This window comes from Marmota marmota, unplaced genomic scaffold (assembly GCF_001458135.2).
Source record: "Marmota marmota marmota unplaced genomic scaffold, marMar, whole genome shotgun sequence".
Taxonomy (NCBI): domain Eukaryota; kingdom Metazoa; phylum Chordata; class Mammalia; order Rodentia; family Sciuridae; genus Marmota; species Marmota marmota.
In genome coordinates this window covers 5,088,285-5,107,667 of record NW_025999842.1, presented here as the reverse complement: position 1 = coordinate 5,107,667, position 19,383 = coordinate 5,088,285, and the positions used below count along the sequence as shown (strand labels likewise).

The 19,383-nt window shown below is 33.0% G+C and overlaps 1 protein-coding gene across 4 annotated transcripts in view; it reads left to right on the top strand.

Moving 5' to 3' along the window:
* Ibtk (inhibitor of Bruton tyrosine kinase) overlaps nucleotides 1-1,552 on the top strand; it is a 77,611-nt gene extending 76,059 nt beyond the window's left edge. For all 4 annotated transcript variants that reach the window (XM_015498966.2, XM_048802160.1, XM_048802066.1 and 1 more), the window contains one exon: nucleotides 8-1,552. In XM_015498966.2, the coding sequence (XP_015354452.1) occupies nucleotides 8-139 (132 nt within the window). In that variant the 3' untranslated portion in view covers nucleotides 140-1,552. The remainder of the gene's footprint in view (nucleotides 1-7) is intronic.
* The last annotated feature ends 17,831 nt before the right edge of the window (nucleotides 1,553-19,383 follow it).

Here is a 19,383-nt window from a genome sequence, read left to right as displayed (position 1 = left end):
CTTTCAGATTGAGGAGCGTGCAATACAAGATTTACTAGTTTTCTATGAGGCATTTGGCAACCCTGATGAGTTTGTCATTGTTGAAAGGACACCGCAGGGACCACTGGCAGTACCTATGTGGAATAAGCATGGATGCTAATTCACTGTGGAGTTGAGATGCATTTTTCATAATTGTGATTGCTATTAACAACATAAAGATATGCCATGGAAAAGAGGTCTTAAAGATTTGGTAGCCGATCATTCTAGACAGAATAAGCAATGATCTAATTTCTTCACTGATAACAGTTTATAATGTTTGTATGATTTAAAAGAAATTCACCATAATTGTGATCCTAGAAAATCTTGTGAGAATATTTCAGAGTAAAAACCTACTAAGTAAAGGTTAAATAGGATTGTTTCTTCTGAATTATCTTATAAATGAAATTGTGAGTGAAGTGTAAAATTTAAGAGTGATTCATTAAAATAAATTTTTCATTTGAGATAAATAATTTTTTGCCACATATCTGTTGTTACTTCGCTTTTATAATATGACATTGATGAGTTTAAAATAGGAGCATCAGTTGTTACTTCTGATCCATTAATGGCCAGAATTTTGTGTTTGCTATAAAAATTAAGTCTCTATTCTTGTTGCTTTTCCATCAGGCTGTCAATGTTTTATGTGTGTTTAAAGCATGACCTGCTTAAAAGACATATTTCTGTTTGGAGAGTACATTGTTTCTTTTGCTTTAAGTGATAGATTGCAGTGGAAAGAAAATAAGAACACTTAACTCTTCTGAACAATTTAGTCCAAGATAGTAGTTTCTTTGTAAAATTTGGAATCCTTGTAGATGGGGTTTTTTGTTTGTTTTGGGGTGTGCAGAGAGAAGACATTATGGAAGCCTAATTGAAAGTCATCAGTTTCTCAAAATGTTAAAATTTTCTGAACCAAATCCCTGTTCATACACAGAAGAATTGAAGAGAGTTGGCTTACAATTATCTTTTTACAATATTATATAATCAGAAGTTCTGTGAGTCTGGATTATATGTATGGATGTAAAAATTGTTTTCTTTATAGTATGCTATCTGATTTGCTTTTGAGTGTTTAATTTTTCTTAAAGTTAACTCTGTGTTCCATTATGTAGACAAATTGGGAAGGTTCATGTTCTTGTTTCTGGAAAATAAACCTGGGGGAACATATAGGCAATTAACTGCTATAATTTAGTTGATGGAAAAATGGCAGAAGCTTACTCAGTATTTCAAGTTTAGCTCTACCTAGAAGCAGCAGACATGTAAGCAAATGTGCAATAAAAAAAGAAAAAATCTTTCTCCATTCACTACTCATGTGTGCTTGATACCTTGTACTATGTTAACATCAGCTATGGGAAGAATTACTAATTATTCTCTTGATATTCTATATTAATGTACAGTATATGTTAAGTTGATGTTGTATCCATTCTTAGACTGCTTTAAAAAGGACAGTTCCAATATGAACCTTTGAAAAGTTTTATGTTTGAGAAAAAATGAATTTTATAATGTTTTATTTATGTTGCAGTAAAAAAGCCTTCTGAAGTAATTGATTTTATTTCATTTGGAGTTTTGATATTCCGTGCATATTGGTATCTTTAATATTTAAAGATGCTATAAGATGATGATTTTCTTGATGTATTTTATGCTGCCTGGGAAGTACCCTCAAGGGTCTTTGTTGGATGGGATGTAAAGAGGAACAAAGGCTGACCAAGTCTGTGAGGCTTTAGTCCTTTACAAACTAATCAGAGCAGTTGCACTTTATGGTCTGTATTAAATAGTGAGCTTTTATATAAAATTTCATTTGGAAAAGGAAGATTTTTGCTGGTAAAGTGAAAATCAAGCATAGTTTAAAACGATGTGTCTTCATAAATGATTCTGTGAAGATAACAGCCTATAACATTACCACATAAAGCCCAGAAAAGTGATGATTATTTTTCTAACAGTAATATTCTTCTTGCAGTAATTTGTCCATATTTGATTTCATAACCTCAAGAAATAAGAAAATTGAAAAAAATATCTAGCAATGGCAAATTTAAATGATCATTGGAATGAAGAAGTCTTTAAGATTGACCAAAATGATTATAGAACTTAAGCCTGAAAGGTGATGATGGGGTGTAATTTCAAGGTGAAGGGATATTAGAAACATAATATGCTTAAAATTTGCAAAATCAAGAAGACTACCAGTTAGGTAAAGTAAAAATTGATAAAATTCTGGGAGTCAGAGCTCTGTAAATTCTAAATAGATGACTTAAAATTTTAAGAAAATCCGGCTTCATATAGGAGCAAGTCAATTGAGAAAGGTATTACTGGTTATGGGTGGATTGGCTATAACTCTTTTAAAGGGCAGGTGATATGTATTTTTTTTCCTGGTAAAGGGTTTGACAGCTATTTTATAAAATGTTAAATCTGAAGAAGGCTTATTGGTTAACTGCAGGCATATTCTCTTACTTCAATAATTAAAGAAAGTAAACTCCTCCAATAAAGAAAGTAGAGAAAGGGACTACTTAGAATGAAGTCTTCTTTATTAAGTATGGTTCCCCTATAACTATTGCCAGCTATCTCTTTAAAAGTGCCAGTTGTCTAAAGCAATTTAACCAAGACTAAAGAAAAAAATGTGGAAAAAATGTAACCCAGAAACTTCCAAGTTTGGCAGTGTAAGAGATGTTTTCAGAAAAACAAAACTACAACAACCTTCAACTGAGGAATTGGAGACAAATGATTCAGGATCTTCATGCTAATGCCTATCTTTTGCTTGAGATGATGCTTCAGTTATATGGAAATATCAAAACATATTAATTGTTCCTGTACATACATATAAGCTATCAAGCTGTATCTCCGCTGTAAGTACAGGTATTTCATTTTCTTTCTTATTTGCCCCTTTCCCTGTTCCTTTACCTATCCCTGCCTTTATTGGCTGTCCAGTCTCTTAATTCTGACTTTTTCATATCTTTAATTTATTTCCATTTTTTTCTTAGTATTACTACTGTATTTTATGTCCTTATTTCTTTTTGGCAATTCTCAGTTTTTGGCTTAGGATCCCTTTACAATCTTAAAAATTATTGAGGAACCCAAAGAGCTTTTGTTCATATAGATTATATCTATTAATGTTGAATGTATTCATAATTGAAATCGACTTTTACAATTTAATTCATTTAAAAATAAATCAACATGCTAACATGAATAGTATTTGTAACAAATAATTTTATGGAACAAAATCAGTAAGGAGAGGGGGATTTGTTTTACAAGTAAAAATATATCTTTCAGATTTAGGTTGTTACTGTTTGGTTTGAAAGAAGACCTCTAGATTCTCATTTTCCTTTTGTATATTCAGTCTATTGCAATATATGTCGTAACCTCTGGAAATTTTAAGAGATTGAGATTGAAAAGGCAAGTGACGTTACGAATCAGTTTTTATCTTACCATCTCCTTAAAGATGGAGAAAGTGATTGAGAATCATTGTATTAATCCATTAGCTGCTATACCTTCCTTCATCTCTCTCCTAGGTCCAGTCTTTCTACTTCTCAACCATACTATCAAAAACATATCTCTACATGGCTCTGAAAACTGAAGTTATTCTCTTTACATTTACAACATGATTTTTCTCTTTTCATGTATTCATGTAGTGGTGAAGCCAAACTTGAACTGATATTTCTCACAAATATGATTCAAGCTTTGCTCATGCAGACCTCTAAACTTTTCTTTCTTTTGTTATTGAAATTCTACCTGTCCATGATTAAGACAATCCAAATTTTATCTCCTTAATAAAGTTTTTCTTGTCTACTCCCAACATAATCCCTCACAATAAAGTAAAAACATAATATACGTGGATTGACTATGTTCTCATTTCTTCATAACACTTTATACCTGTAACACTTCATACCTTGTCTCATTCTGCCATTATTTTTGCTTTTCTATTAATCTTTGCCTTTTACTAAATTATTTAACTTTAAGATCATAGGCATTCTTTTCTTTCTTGTATGTGTATATGTTTACATCTTTCAAAATCTTTAACGATGACACAGATAAGTGCAAAAGACAAATATTTATCTCAGTCATTTACCAGTAGGTCAAGAAATAGACCATTAGCAGCATCTCAGGAAGAGATACTGGGTTGATTTTCTAATAACTTCATTGAGGATTTTTACATCTATTATCATGAGAGATTTTGATCTGTGATTTTTCTTTAGCTATCTTTTTCTGACATTGGCATCCGTATAATACTGGCCTCATGGGATGAATTGGAAAGCATTTACTCCTCTAGAAGAATTTATTAATTATTGGTATTATTTATTACTTAAATATTTATAGAATTAACCTGTGAAGTCATCAGGATATGGAATTTTGTGGAAAATTTTTAATCATTAATTTAGTTTCTACTTCTTTACATATTATGTTCAGATTTTCTATATCTTTTGGAGTCATCTTTAGTAATTTATCTTTCTAGGAATTTATCCAGTTCATATAAATTTTCTGGTTTGTTAGCATAAACTGTTTATAGTATTCCTATATACTCCTTTAGATTTCTGTAAGATTGATGATTATGGTGCCACTTTCATTCTTGATTTTAGCAATCTGTTTCTTTCATTATCATATCAATATTGATCTTTGAAAGAACTAACTTTGGGTTCATTGGTTTTTCTCTGTTGAGTTTCCTTTCATTTTTTTGCTCTGATCTTTATTGTTTGCTTTTTAATCCTGTTTGTTTTAGCTTTCTTCAAATTGCTCTTCTTTTTCTAGATATTTAAACTTAGATTACTGATTTGAGGTCTGTCTTCTTCCCAAATACAGGCATATTTTTTCTCTCTAAGCACTGCTTCTCTTGCATTGCATAAATTTTTATATTGTGTTTTAATTTTCAGTCATTTCAAAAGGTTTTCTAATTTCATTTTGATTTCTTCTTTGAACTATGGAATATTGAAAACATTTAATTTCCAAGTATTTGAGAATTTCCCTCAAATATCTTTGTTGTTGATTACTAACTCAATTTTCTTAAATTTGGAGAACATATTTTATATTATATCAATTCTTTTAAATAAATTTGAGACGTGTTTTGTAGTCCAGTGCATAATCTGTCCTGGAGAATTTTCCATAGGTACATGAGAAAAACATGAAAAGAATATTGACATCTACCTCTCATAAATACTTTATAGGACGTAGTTTCCTGTGTTGAGGACATAAATTTGTTACTTAAATATAAGAATAGATGTTGAAGAACCAAAAGGGTGAGCTGTTGCATATTATCCTATTTGCCCCTCAGATCTGTTCTCCCATTTTTTTCATACTGTTGTGGAGTTAAACCCTAGATCTTTATCAACTATTTCATTTCCCTCCTTGTTATTTGAGTCATTTTTGAGCAATAGCAGAATGTAGGCATATTGGCAGGACTAAAAAAAGAATGAAACTCTGTGTGTGTGTGTGTGTGTGTGTGTATTTGCCTGCTTCATACCTCCACGATGTTGCTGTGAATCACACACATGGGAAGATCACAGCTTCTATCAGACAGCTCTCTTCACATAATACTTTCTCTTATCAGGTTCTGGTAATTATTGCTTCTCCTCACCCTTTCAGACTCAGAAATGGCAGTGATTCTCCTGTTGTTTCTACCCCAGCTTACTACTATATTGTTGTTTCTTTATGTCCTTCCTACATTATTCTAGAGTCTGTTAAATTTACTGTACTTGCAAATGCATCTGCTTCAACTGATTGAGCTGAATGATGGAGGAAAAAAAAGATAACAGAGGTTTTGGTTCAAGAGTGTTTTACCTAGAAATTTGGTAGTGTGCAAATGCATGAGAGTCATATTATGGTAGCTAGATGGGACACTTGTTTTATGTTTTTTTTTTTAATATTTATTTTTTAGTTTTTGACGGACAACATCTTTGTTTGTATGTGGTGCTGAGTATCGAACCCGGGCCGCATGCATGCCAGGCGAGCGCGCTACCGCTTGAACCACATCCCCAGCCCTTGTTTTATGTTTTTAAAAAGTGGAGGTTTGTACATCTAGAAGGCAGAAAGAAAAAAATTAAGGCATATATAAAGAGATTGGAGATGCTGGAATATAGGAAATGATGGCAGAATGGAGATGTAGATGAAACAGACTAAGTAAAACTTGTTGGAAAGGAGAAAAATGGTATTTTTCTTTCTGAGGGGAAGAAATTGAGGATAATTATATCAGTGGTCCCCAGATTAACATTAACCTAACTGGAAACGTGGAAAAAATACATTCTTGGGCTCCACACCAGTTCTAACGAATCAGAAACAGTGGAGCCCACAATCTCTGTTATAACAAGTCCCTCCCTGTAGAGTCTGATATATGTGGAAGTACAGGCTTTGAAGTGAAAGAAAAGGGAAGATTGGTATGGACAGGCTTTCTAGTGTGCAAAAGAGTTTGAAAAGCATAGCATTTGTTGGTAATGAAGAGAGTAGAAAACAAGATATGCAAATTTAAAACCCTCAAATTTATCTTACCTAATAGGAATTTTCATTAATTGATAGCAAAAGGGGACTATTTGTAAATTGCTTACATTTTAAATTTCAAACGTTTGGCAAAGCTAAAAAGGGTTTTGAGAGTCTTTGAGTACACAAACATTCAGTAATCTTAATTATTTATAACTTCCATTAAGAAAATAAGTTTTTCCCAGCTACATTATCTGTTAGAAAATAAAAATTAAGTGGTTCAAACTAAGAAGGTGTTTTATAATCTCTTTATTTATCCATGTCTTATACATTTAATTTTATGTGTGTACTTAGTAGATTCCATACCTACTATAATTTCTTTTGAGCTTAATTTGCATAGAAAAATGAACAGAACGCATTTTTGAATTCTAATCTTGAATATGAATTTATAATGCAAATATTTTTCAAAATACTATACTTTAGCTATGGAGCTCAATTTGTAATGCATTTGGAACTCCTAAAGGATACAATTTGATAAATATACTCCTTTAAAAATAGATGGTATGAGTTATCTCGTATTAGACAAAGGCGCCAAAAACATATTGCAGAAAGAATAGCCTCTTCAACAAATGGTGCTGGGAAAACTGGAAATCCATATGTCACAAAAATTAATCCCCTATTTCTCACCATGCACAAAACTCAAAGACGATCAAGGACCTAGGAAATAAACCAGAGACCCTGTGTCTAATAGAAGAAAAAGTAGGCCCAAATCTCCATCATTGTCAAATTAGGACCTAAGTTCCTTAATAAGACTCCTACTATAGTGCAAGAATTAAAACCAAGAATCAATAAACTAAAAAGCTTCTTAGCAAAAGAAACAATCATTGAGAGCCTACAGAATGAAGCAAAATTTTTACCACATGCACATCAGATAGAGTACTAACCTTTAGGTAGGATATAAAAAGATTAAAAATCTTAACACCAAAAAAAAAAAAAAAACCTAATCAATAAATGGGCCAAGAAACTGAACAGACACTTCTCAGAAGATGACAATTAATCAATAAATATATGAAGAAGTGTTGAACATCTCTAGCAATTAGAGAAATGCAAATCAAAACTAAGATTTCATCTCACTCCAGTCAGAATGGCAGCTATTAAGAATACAAACAATAAGTGTTGGCAAGGATGTGGGGGAAAAGTCACACTCCTACTTTGCTGGTGGGACTGCAAATTTATGCAGCCAATATGGAGATTCCTTGGACAACTGGGAATGGAACCATTTAATCCAGCTATCCCCCCTCGGTTTGTACCCAAAGGAATTAAAAACAGCATACTACAGGGATGCAGCCACATCAACTTTTATAGCAGCACAATTCACAATAGCTAAATTATGGAACCGACCTAGATGCCCTTCAGTAGATGAATGAATGAAAAAGTGTGGTATATAAACACAATGGAATATTATTCAGCATTAAAGAATAAAATCATGGCATTTGCAGGTAAATGGATGGAGTTAGAGAATATAATGCTAAGTGAAGTAAGTCAATCCCCAAAAAACAAATGCCAAATGTTTTCTCTGATACAAGGATGCTGATTCATAATGGAGATAAGGTGAGCATGGAAGGAATATACAAACTTTAGATAGGGCAAAGAGGAGGGAGGGGAAAGGAGGGGGCATGGGTGTAGGAAAGACAGTCGAATGAGATGGACATCATTACCCTAAGTGCATGTATGAAGACTTGAATGATGTGACTCTACATTATGTGCAACCAAAGACATGAAAAATTCTGCTCTATATGTATAATATGAATTGAATTGCATTCTGCTGTCTTATATACCAAATTAGAATAAATAAAATTTAAGATATTTAAAATAGATGGTAAATATACATAATATCTTTTAAAAAGTAGACTGAAAAAATTAAGAGAACCTTCAGTGCTTTAATCTGCACATTGAAATTATTAAAGAAAGATTTGAAGATGGTGTAACTTTATTGTATTATTATTTAGTAGAGGCTTTGGGGGCACAATGTAGTGTGCAATAGGATTTTTAGTTTTAAGATAGCAAAGACATCTTCAGACTCAATCACCTGACAACAAGAAGAAAAAAAAAATAAGTAGCATTACCTTTGATCATACTAAGATTTATAAGACTGATTTGCAGTATAAGAAGACAGAATGTGTGTGGCTTAATGATGAGTACTTGGTAAAGTCAAATCAAGTGTCTGGAGAGCATAAAGAAGCCTAGAGAAGTGAGCAGATCTGACCCCCAGAAAGACTCAAGAATCAGAACCACCAGGTGTCATGTAAGGCAAGATGTCAAACCCAGTGTTTTTATTTGATAATCGATGTAAGTAGTTACAAATCGTTGTCAGATGTGTACATAAAACATCTTGATTCCCATCAGCAAAGAAAGCATGAGACTTACTCTCTGTAGAAGCTGTTTCAGAGGTTTTAGTTCATGGGTACATGAACAGTTGTAGATGAACTATCAGTGACTGTGGACTCCCTACCCCATCCAGCTTCAGAAAGCTGACCAACTGTGATATGAGTTTGGGCTATCCTACAGAGAAACCAAGTACTGCAAAGGAACACATTGACATTTTGATATTCCTAATAAAAATTTACTTGGTTTCTAACCACTTTATAATCACGTTCACTAGTTTAATGGTATTTGTGTTCCCTTCTCCTTATCTGAAATTTCAACTTTGTGGTGCTTAACTTGTAAATATGAGTAGACAGCCAAGGATCACTAAATGTTTGAGGGAAACCTTCAGTGTAAAAAGAAATCCTTCTTAAAAAAATTACTTGGAAACTAATATATAAAGAGCAGAATTAAACTTCAAAAAATCTGTGATTAATATGTTTAAATGAATATGGGAAAATGTTGCATCTATAAACTGAGAAATGTATGTTCTGAAAAAAAGAAAAAAAAAACAGAATAAATTTTGGAGGAATCAAATGTGATAACTGAAGTTTTTTAAATGAATACAAAGTTAAATGATAAAATTGAACTAATCTAACAGTAGAAGGAAAAGAACCTAATGGATAATCTGAGCAAAACATAAGAGCCTTAAATTATCAATCCAAGTGTTACAGTATTTTATTCTCTTTAGAAAAAGAATAGAAAAAAGCAATAGATAAGAAATTATTAAAGAAATAATTTAAAATATTTCTAGAACTGATGGATATAAGTATTTGGCATTTCAGAAAGGCTTGGTGGTGGTCCAGTGTATAAGAGAAAGAAGACCCCACCATGGCCCAACATGGGAATTTTCAGAACACTGAGGATTAAACAACAACAAAAGAAATCAGGTTTCATAATTATGTCAGACTTTTTAACAGCAGTATTGGAAATTAGAGAATTACCATCATGATTTGGAGGAAAAATAATTTTCAATTTATGATTTTATGTCTTACTGTGCTCTCTCCATTATATACAAAGGTAGATTTTTTTTCAAAAGCAGAATCTCAAACCTACCTTAAAGCCTTTCTTAAGCAATTGGAGATATATTCCTAAATGATGAAATAAGTGAAGAGAAAAGGCATGATATTTACAAAACAAGGTATCCAACATTTATCAGAGAAAGGCACAGGGAATTCCCAGGTTAATAGCAAGGGGGAAGTTTATTTATTTATTAGTTAAATCAGTTATACATGGCAGTAGAAAGTTCTTTGATTCATTGTACACAAATGCAGCAGAATTTTTCACTTCTCTGGTTGTGCACAAAGAGTCACACCATTCATGCATCACACATGTACCTGAGGTAATGATGTCCATTTTATTCCACTGTCTTTCCTACCCCATTGCCCCCCGACCTTTGCCCCATCCAAAGTTCCTCCTCTTATCCCATGTCCCCACACCCACAATATGGATTAGCATCCATGTATCAGAGAAAACCTTCGCCCCCTAGTTTTATGAGATTGGCCTATTTTGTTTAGCATGATATTCTCCAACTCAATCCATTTACCTGCAAACGCCATGATTTTATTCTCTTTTAATGCTGAGTAATAGTCCATTGTGTATATACACCACAGTTTCTTTATCCATTTGTCTATTGAAGGACATCTAGATTTGTTCCACAGTTTAGAAATTGTGAATTGTGCTGCTATAAACATTGAAGTGTATGCGTTTTTATCATATCCAGAGAGCAACCTGTCCAGGTGAACTGGGGATGATGGCAGGCTCCAGGAAGGCAATTTAAAGGCAACACTTGGTTTATCTGATCAGCTTAACAGGTGAAAAGCCTTGAGGAGAGAGTTCCCACAGAGCTGTCAGAGGTTGGTTAAATCTTTAGTCCAAAGAATTAACAACAAAAAATAACCTTCCAAAAAAATCATCTAAAGGCAAAACAAAAAACAGCAGAGAAAGAAATAGTTTAAAAGAGTTTAAAGAGTTTGGCTATGAGCTGAAGTCAGGGGACAGTGATTTGGGCATAATTCTTTTTTTCAATGAAGTTTGACTTTCAAGCCCTGCAAATGTATTTTATAATGATTTAAAATTTTACATTAACTATAAACCAAAAAAATGTGGTAAGTAGATGGCTGACTTTATAGAACCAGGTGTCCTTGTTCAATATAAATTTTGACTATGTAAAGCAAATACCCCAAATGTAGTTAAAATGAAAGCTCTAATTATTAAAATACATTTCTTTCACAAAATGAGCCTCTGCTTCAGAAAATGCATCTATCTTCACCCTGTCTTCTAACAACCATGGATTGTAAGGCAAAGTCTATGGTGGAATATATTATAAGCATTTATAGTGTTTATATATATTAAATCTTATTTCATAGCTCCAAGTGGTTTTTAGACTTTTAAAGGTAAACATTTTGAATTTTATTTGGATACATTAACGATATGAAGAAACAAGTAAATTGCATATTCTGACAAATGACCAAGACATACCATATAGTTACAGCATATGGAAAAACTCATTTCTATTAAACATATTAATTGCTGAATCTTATATGGACTATCAGTCAGTAAAGAAATTGACCCAAAGCAGCATTTTAACAAAATCAGTTAAGAGTTATGAATGCCTGTGCTGATTTCTACTAAACACTTTCAAAATTGATTTAATTTTGTGTTTCATTTGAGCATCAAATTTTCTGAAATCATACAAACATGAATCCATGAAGACTTCTGAAATTAGAAATTAGAGGTCTTTCACAGGTTATAGAATATTCTAAAGTTCAAATTCTCATGCTTTAGTAAAAGTTTTAAAAGAGGCAATATCTTTTAGATTCATAGCAACAGATGGCATATTAATTTAGAATTTGAAATCGTGAATTGTATCAGAATTTTTAGCTTAAGAAATAGGAAGGTAACATTTTTGTATTCTGTATGAAAATGTATAAAGTTGCTAGGTGAATAAGTGTTTAAATGGTGCTGTAGTTTGGATGTCGAATGTTTCCTAAAAGCTATGTGTTCCATGCTTGATCCCCAGGATGCCGCTTTTGAGGTGGGGGAATCTTAAGACATTGGTGCCTAGTGGGAGGTGCATGGGTCATAGAAGGGAGATGCCCTCAAAGGGAATAGTGGGATCCCAACCCCTTTCTCTTGTTTGCTTCCTGGTCATTAGGTGAAAAATTTGCTCTGCCACTCTCTCTCAGCCATTGCCATTCATTAACCACCTTAGAGGCCTAAAAGCAATGGGTATACTTGCTGGACCATGAACTGGAACCTCCAAAACCATGAGCCAAAACAAACATTTTCTAAGTTAATTATCTCAGATATCTTCTTTCAGTGAAAGATAGCTTATTAACATAATAAAATTATATACTGTGGATTTATCATTTATTTTGTGTTTGTGATCACTGAATTGTGACCCAAATAAACTAAAAACAAGTTAGAAGTCAAAATACAATTTTTCACTTTTAAACAAAATCATGAACTTCAAATTAAGCTAAGTGTTGCTCCACTCCAGTGTGTTAAAGTTCTGGAAAGTGGTAAGTTCCGGTGTATTATAAAAGTATATTGTATGTACTTTATGTTGTGGTATATTATAAAAATGTATTTTGTGTTCTTTATGTAGTTTAGGACAAAGAAGAAATAAAAACATTTACCTTCACTGAAGAAAAATCTTTAATAATAAAATAAGAACATAAGAGAATATTAAGTTCAATTTATAACAGTTTATGCCTGATGCCATTACATGTCTTAGTTCAGACTCTTTTAATGTATTTTATACATAGAAATTACAGAAGGTTCTATTAAAAATGTCAAAGGATTGTCTTAGTTATTCTAATTCAATTGGGCATTTCTTTATACATTAAGTGTTAGACAAAATGAAGAATTTGTAATTATTGTATTTCTAAAGTGCTATTTGCTACATATATTCTTGACCTTAGGTAAGTCAATATGGGCTTTAAAAATATCTTTCAAACCAATTATTAATTGCACTTATCAATAGAAAGAGAAAAACATTCAAGTGTTATAACTCTGGTATTCCTTTTATTTCCAGTCCAGTGAAATGGAAATTCCAGGAAGCTGGAATGAAAAGGTGAATTTTCCTTTTCCTTCTAAGAATAACAGCAGTGACCAGCCTAGGTTTTCTCATTACTAAGATGTGATTACTATAAAATAGAATAATGTATTTGACTCATTTGGCAAATCATATGAGCAATGGAAAACTTTTAAGGGAAAAAAAAAGCATGTATGATGAATGAAATCATCATTAGATTTTTGTCCATAGTAATGTATTTTCTAGTTGATGATCATCACACTTATTACCAAGCATTTGTTTAAATGGCTATTCTATAGAAGGTAGGATTCAAGGATGGGGGAAAGAAGGTATAGAACTGACATTTGAGCTGAAAGTGGTAGAAAATAATGTTTTTAGAGCCATGTAGAGACACAAGAACATAAAGGTACTCTTTGGTGTAGGTAAAACATTTATTTTGCATTAGTTAAATGGAACCCTCAAATGACTTTATTATCTAATTTTTTCAGGACAGTTTACAATTCAAAGTGAAAATCAAGATTAATAAGGGGAGTTATGTTCTCTTTACTACCTCTTGTCCTCTGACTGGTGGGTGTAAACTTAGAGCTCCTCTAGGGTTATCTTCAGAGATTAAAGGAATATATACACATTTAATTTAACCAAGTTTATTTAGGGCTTATTATTTTCATTGGTAACATGCTCCAATGCCATATAAGCTATTTGTAGAGTTTTTGTGAACTCTACTTTGGTACTACTCATATCAGCGTTAGATGGTTTGCAGAAACATCAAGCATTTTAAAATAGACCAGAGAGTATGCTCAGTGCAAGATTCCTTAAAATGTATTCAATGGAATGATAATTATGAGGAGTACTGATTGTGTTATAGTTTTCTAAAAAGCCCTATGGTTAAGTTAATTTGAGAAATGCTAGGTTAAACAAAGACTTCTCCTTGCAGAACTTCTTGGAACCTTTAATATGCTAATGTGCATTGCAACCTCTAAAGAAGGGATGTTTGCAACCTGCTTTATTTTAGAATTTATATTAGATTCATTTAACCAATGAAGCCTGTGTTTGAGCAATATCTCTAGTAATGGAGTTCTATGGGAGATTATTCGGGATCACAGTGGAAATTAGAGTTAGATATAAAAGCTCTGGATTAGACAAAATAGCAACTCATCCTACCTCTTTAAGTTCTGGGATTCTTACCTGTACATTAGGAGTAGTAATTCCTACCTAATCAGAGTACTAAATATTGCTAATTCACGTAAAGAACTTAGCATGTCATAAATGAAAAACAATGCTGATGAAAACAGGATTAATTGATGAGACAAATCACAATGTAGCCAATATGATTTTTCTATAGAAAAAGTCTAGAAAAGCTGAGATGTATGTCACCAAAGACAACTATAATGTAACTGAAGAAAATTTAATCTATTTTATATTAAAATACACATTTTTCCCTTGGTTCCTGATTCATAATTTGATCTAAAATTGATTTACTCTTTACCAAACTGGATATTTTCATGTACATTATCTCATTTATCTCCATACAAATATTATTGAGGTCTTACATTTATTTTTACATTTAATTTTACAGACGAGAAATTTTTTTTGCTTTTAATTATTTTTTTATTTGTTTTAATTAGTTACACATGACAGTACAATGACCTTGACATATTATACATTTGAATCAGATGGGATATAATTTCTCATTTTTCTGAGTTTACAGGTTGCAGAATCATATTGGTCATGCAGTCACATATATACACACAGTAATAATAATGTCTGTTTCATTCTACTATCCTTCCTATCCTCCCCTCCCCTCTCATCATTTCTCTCTACCTAATCTAAGGTAACGCTATTCTTTTTTTTTCTCACATCTTCATACATGTATTTTGTATAACAATGAGGGTTTAACTTTCACAAGCTCCAACAACTAATATGTGGAGCTTATACTGAAACTGTTCTGACTCCAAAGCCCATATTATTTTCAAAATTAATATATTCCTGTAGTTTAAAAATCAAGTAATAATCCATACCTTCTATCCCTGTCCAAATCCTCATATTCCCAACACATGTTCCCCACAATTTCATTATATTAAGTTTTCTTCTAATTTCTTTATGCAGATTTAAGTACATTCAAATATACTTTTCTGTAAGTGAAGAGCTAGACATGACATCAAAAACATTCTCTATAAATTTAGAAAACCAATAAATTTAAAAATGTTTGTGCTACAAAATGCCCTGTTATTAGAAAGACAAACTTAGAGATTATATCTAAATATGTAAAGAACAACATAACAAAACAATAAGATTACAATATAGGGAAAAGACAACAGATTTCACCATAAGAAAAGATAACAGATGACAATAATTTCATGAGACAATGTTCAATAACAATTGTAGAAAAAAATGCAAAATAAAACTACAATGAATTATCATTATACACTTCCTAGAATGGCTAAAATGAAAAATAGTGAAAATATCAAATGTTGGTGAGGATGTGAAAAGCTAAGCTGAGTCTTCCATTTGCTGGTGAAAAAGTAAAATGGTGCAGCTACTCTGGAAAATACTTGGGCAGTTTCTTATAAAACTGATCATGCCTTACCATATGACCCAGGAACTGTACTCTTGGGTATTTATGCTAGAAAAATTAAAGCTTTATGTTCACATAAAACCTGTATACAAATGTTTATAATATATTTAATTTTAATAAAAAATACTGAAAGTAACTTAAATATTCTTCAACCTAAATTTCTTACATTATGTGTGAATAATTCTCAGTCTCTGCTATTCTTCATTTACTTAGATGGAGGATTGTGTAGCTTGTTTCCCTGATTGGGGCAATAATCCTTCCATTCCCACACTTAACAAACTCTCATATATCTGTACAAGGGAATAGTCACCATGAAAAGAGATAAACTATTGATACATGACAACTATAGACCTCAAGGATCTTAACCTTGCTGGAAAAAGTCAATGTCAAAAAAGTATGTGCTGTATGATTCTATTTACATAATATTCTCAAAATAAAAAAAGTTTAGAGGTGGAGAACATATTAGTGGTTACCAGGGTAGAAACAGGGAGTGGGGAAGAGGCCAGTGGGAAAAGGGAGCAGAAATACAAAGAAGTAGCACAAAGGAGTTCTTGATGATGATGGAATGGATTGGTATCCTGATTGTAATGGTTATTATCTGAAAATATACATGGTGTAAAATTGCATAGATATATATGCACATACATGCCAAAAGGAATATGGGGTCAAAAGCAAAAACAGTAAAGTACATATTCAAGTTATCAGTAATATATTGGTATGAATTTCCTGGTTTTGATATCATACTATATTTCTATTACTTTATATTGTGGTATACTTGTAATATTGTACTATAGATATCCTTTTTTGTTGATGTATTATGATTATACAAAATAGTGGGATTTGTTGTGATGAATTCATGTATGCACATAATTTGATTAATTTCCTTTCCCATTACCTCCCCTTCCCTCCCTTCTTTCCTCCCTCTAATCCCCTTCTTATACTCTACTCATCTCATCTCCCTTCAGGAGTTCTTTTTTTTTAAAAAATCTTTTTACACTCTAGCTTTTACATAAGAGAAAAAAGAACTCTTGACTTTCTGAGTCTGGCTTATTTCACTCAACATGATGCTCTCCAGTCTCACCCATTTTCCTGTAAATGCCATAATTTCATTCTCCTTTATGGTTGAATAAAACTCCATTGTGTAGATACATCACATTTTCTTTATCCACTCATCTGTTGATGGACACCTAAATTGGTTCTATAATTTGGCTATGAATTGTGCTACTATATGTAAACATGGGTATGCAGGTATTACTATAATTATACTTTTGACATTGCCATTTGGGGAAGTAGCTTGAAAGCCACATAGGACTCTATATTATTTTTTTGCATCTTCCATGAGGCTTTAATTATTTCAAAATAAAAAGTTGTGTTCCTTTTGTTTTAATGAGAGCATATAAGATGATAAGGCTTATTGCCACCAGTTTGGAGACAAGTTACACAGTCCTTCAGCCAAGTGAGTAAATAGTGATACAAAGATTGAGAACTTATGATCCTGGAGTCAGAAAATAAGAGTCCTGATTCCAAATAATGTATCCATATTTCGTGGAGAGTCAGGGGATGGAGCCAGCTCTAGATGTTGGTTGGCAAGAACAATCAGGATCCATATCCATTAACTTCATTAGCACCTGTCTTTGAGTGTGAAAAGTCTACTGGGCAGAACAACTATAGGCCAAAAAATTAAAGGACACCTAGGCAGAGACACATCCTGAAAATAAGGCCAATTTGAGAAAGGAATGGGCAACTGCAGACTCAAGGTGTTTGGACAGAGAATAATCTCAGCAGGGGCAATCTGAGTCACTGGATCTCATATTGGTCAGTGTGATTTCTTCCCAAACCCTGTAGTTTTGGGTTTCTGAGGCAGATAAAATGCACACTATAAAAAGATCTGTGGGGTTGGGACAGACCCTAGCTCACAGAAGACATGATAATGAGCTAGAGAATGCAGACAATGGAAATCAAGCAGGGGTCAAAATATTTACAAAAAATAGTGATTTTCTTTTTCCTTAGGAATCCTAAATCTTACCTCCTTTTCTTTACTGCTGCTCTCTTGCACGTTTTCAATTAAGCAATGACTGCAAAGTACTATACTTTAAAAAAAAATAGAACAAAGATACAGATTTACTAAGAAATGCAAGGTTATACTTAGATGGAATCAAACCACATATGAAGACTGAAATAATTCTAATTCTTTGGGGAAGAATGGCAATGTTCTTTATAGTCACTGCCCTTGCCTTTTTTTTAAAAAAAAAATTATTAGTTGCTCAAAACATTACAATGATCTTGACATATCATACATTGGATTCAAATGGGGTATGAATTCTTATTTTTCCACGTGTACAGATTGCAGTATCACATTGGTTTTACAGCCATGTTTATACATACAGCCATACTAGTGTCTATTGTATTCTGCTACCCTTCCTATCCCCCCGTCCCCTCCCCTCCCGTCCCATCACCTCTCTCTACCCACTCTACTATGACACTTCTCTCTCTTTTTTTTCTTCCCCCTCACACCATCTTATATGTAATTTTGCATAACAATGAGGGTCTCCTTCCATCTTCCATGCGATTCCCCTTCTCTCTCCCATTCCCATGCATCTCTCATCCCTATTTAATGGTAATCTTCTCATGCTCTTCCTCCCTGCTCTGTTTTGAGTCGTCCCCCTTATATCAAAGAAGACATTCGGCATTTGCTCCTTAGGGATTGGCTAGCTTCACTCAGCATAATCTGCTCTAACGCCATCCATTTCCCTGCAAATGCCATGATTTTGTTATCTTTTAGTGCTGAGTAATATTCCATTGTGTATAAATTCCACATTTTTTTTATCCATTCATCTAGTGAAGGGCATCTGGGTTGGTTCCACAGTCTAGCTATTGTGAATTGTGCTGCCATAAACATTGATGTAGCTGTGTCCCTGTAATATGCTCTTTTAAGGTCTTTTGGGAATAGTCCCATAAGGGGAATAGCTGGGTCAAATGGTGGTTCCATTCCCAGCTTTCCAAGGAATCTCCATACTGCTTTCCAAATTGGCTGCACCAATTTGCAGTCCCACCAGCAATGTATAAGTGTACCCTTTTCCCCACATCCTCGCCAGCACTTACTATTGTTTGACTTCATAAGGCTGCCATTCTTACTGGAATGAGATGGTATCTTAGAGTGGTTTTAATTTGCATTTCTCTGATTGCTAGAGATGGTGAGCATTTTTTCCGTGTATTTGTTGATTGATTGTATATCCTCCTCTGAGAAGTGTCTGTTCAGATCCTTGGCCCATTTGTTGATTGGGGTTATTTGTTTTCTTATTGTTTAATTTTTTGAGTTCTTTGTGTACTCTGGAGATTAGAGCTCTATCTAAAGTGTGAGGGGTAAATATTTGTTCCCAGGATGTAGGCTCCCTATTTACCTCTCTCATTGTTTCTCTTGCTGAGAAAAAACTTTTTAGTTTGAGTATGTCCCATTTGTTGATTCTTGATTTTAACTCTTGTGCTATAAGTGTCCTATTAAGAAATTTGGAGCCCAACCCCACGAGATGGAGATTAGAGCCAACTTTTTCTTCTATCAGACGCAGAGTTTCTGGTTTGATCCCTAGCTCCTTGATCCATTTTGAGTTAACTTTTGTGCATGGCGAGAGAAAGGGATTCAGTTTCATTTTGTTGCATATGGATTTCCAGTTTTCCCAGCACCATTTGTTGAAGATGCTATCCTTTCTCCATTTAGCATCTTTGTCTAATATAAGGTAGTTGTAATTTTGTGGATTTGTCTCTGTGTCCTCTATTCTGTACCATTGGTCTACCTGCCTGTTTTGGTACCAGTACCATGCTGTTTTTGTTACTGTTGCTCTGTAGTATAGTTTAAAATCTGGTATCACTATACCACCAGTTGCCTTTTATTTAAAGAAGAAAGATGAGCTTTTGAAATAATTTCCATGTAATCCTCCAACAAGGT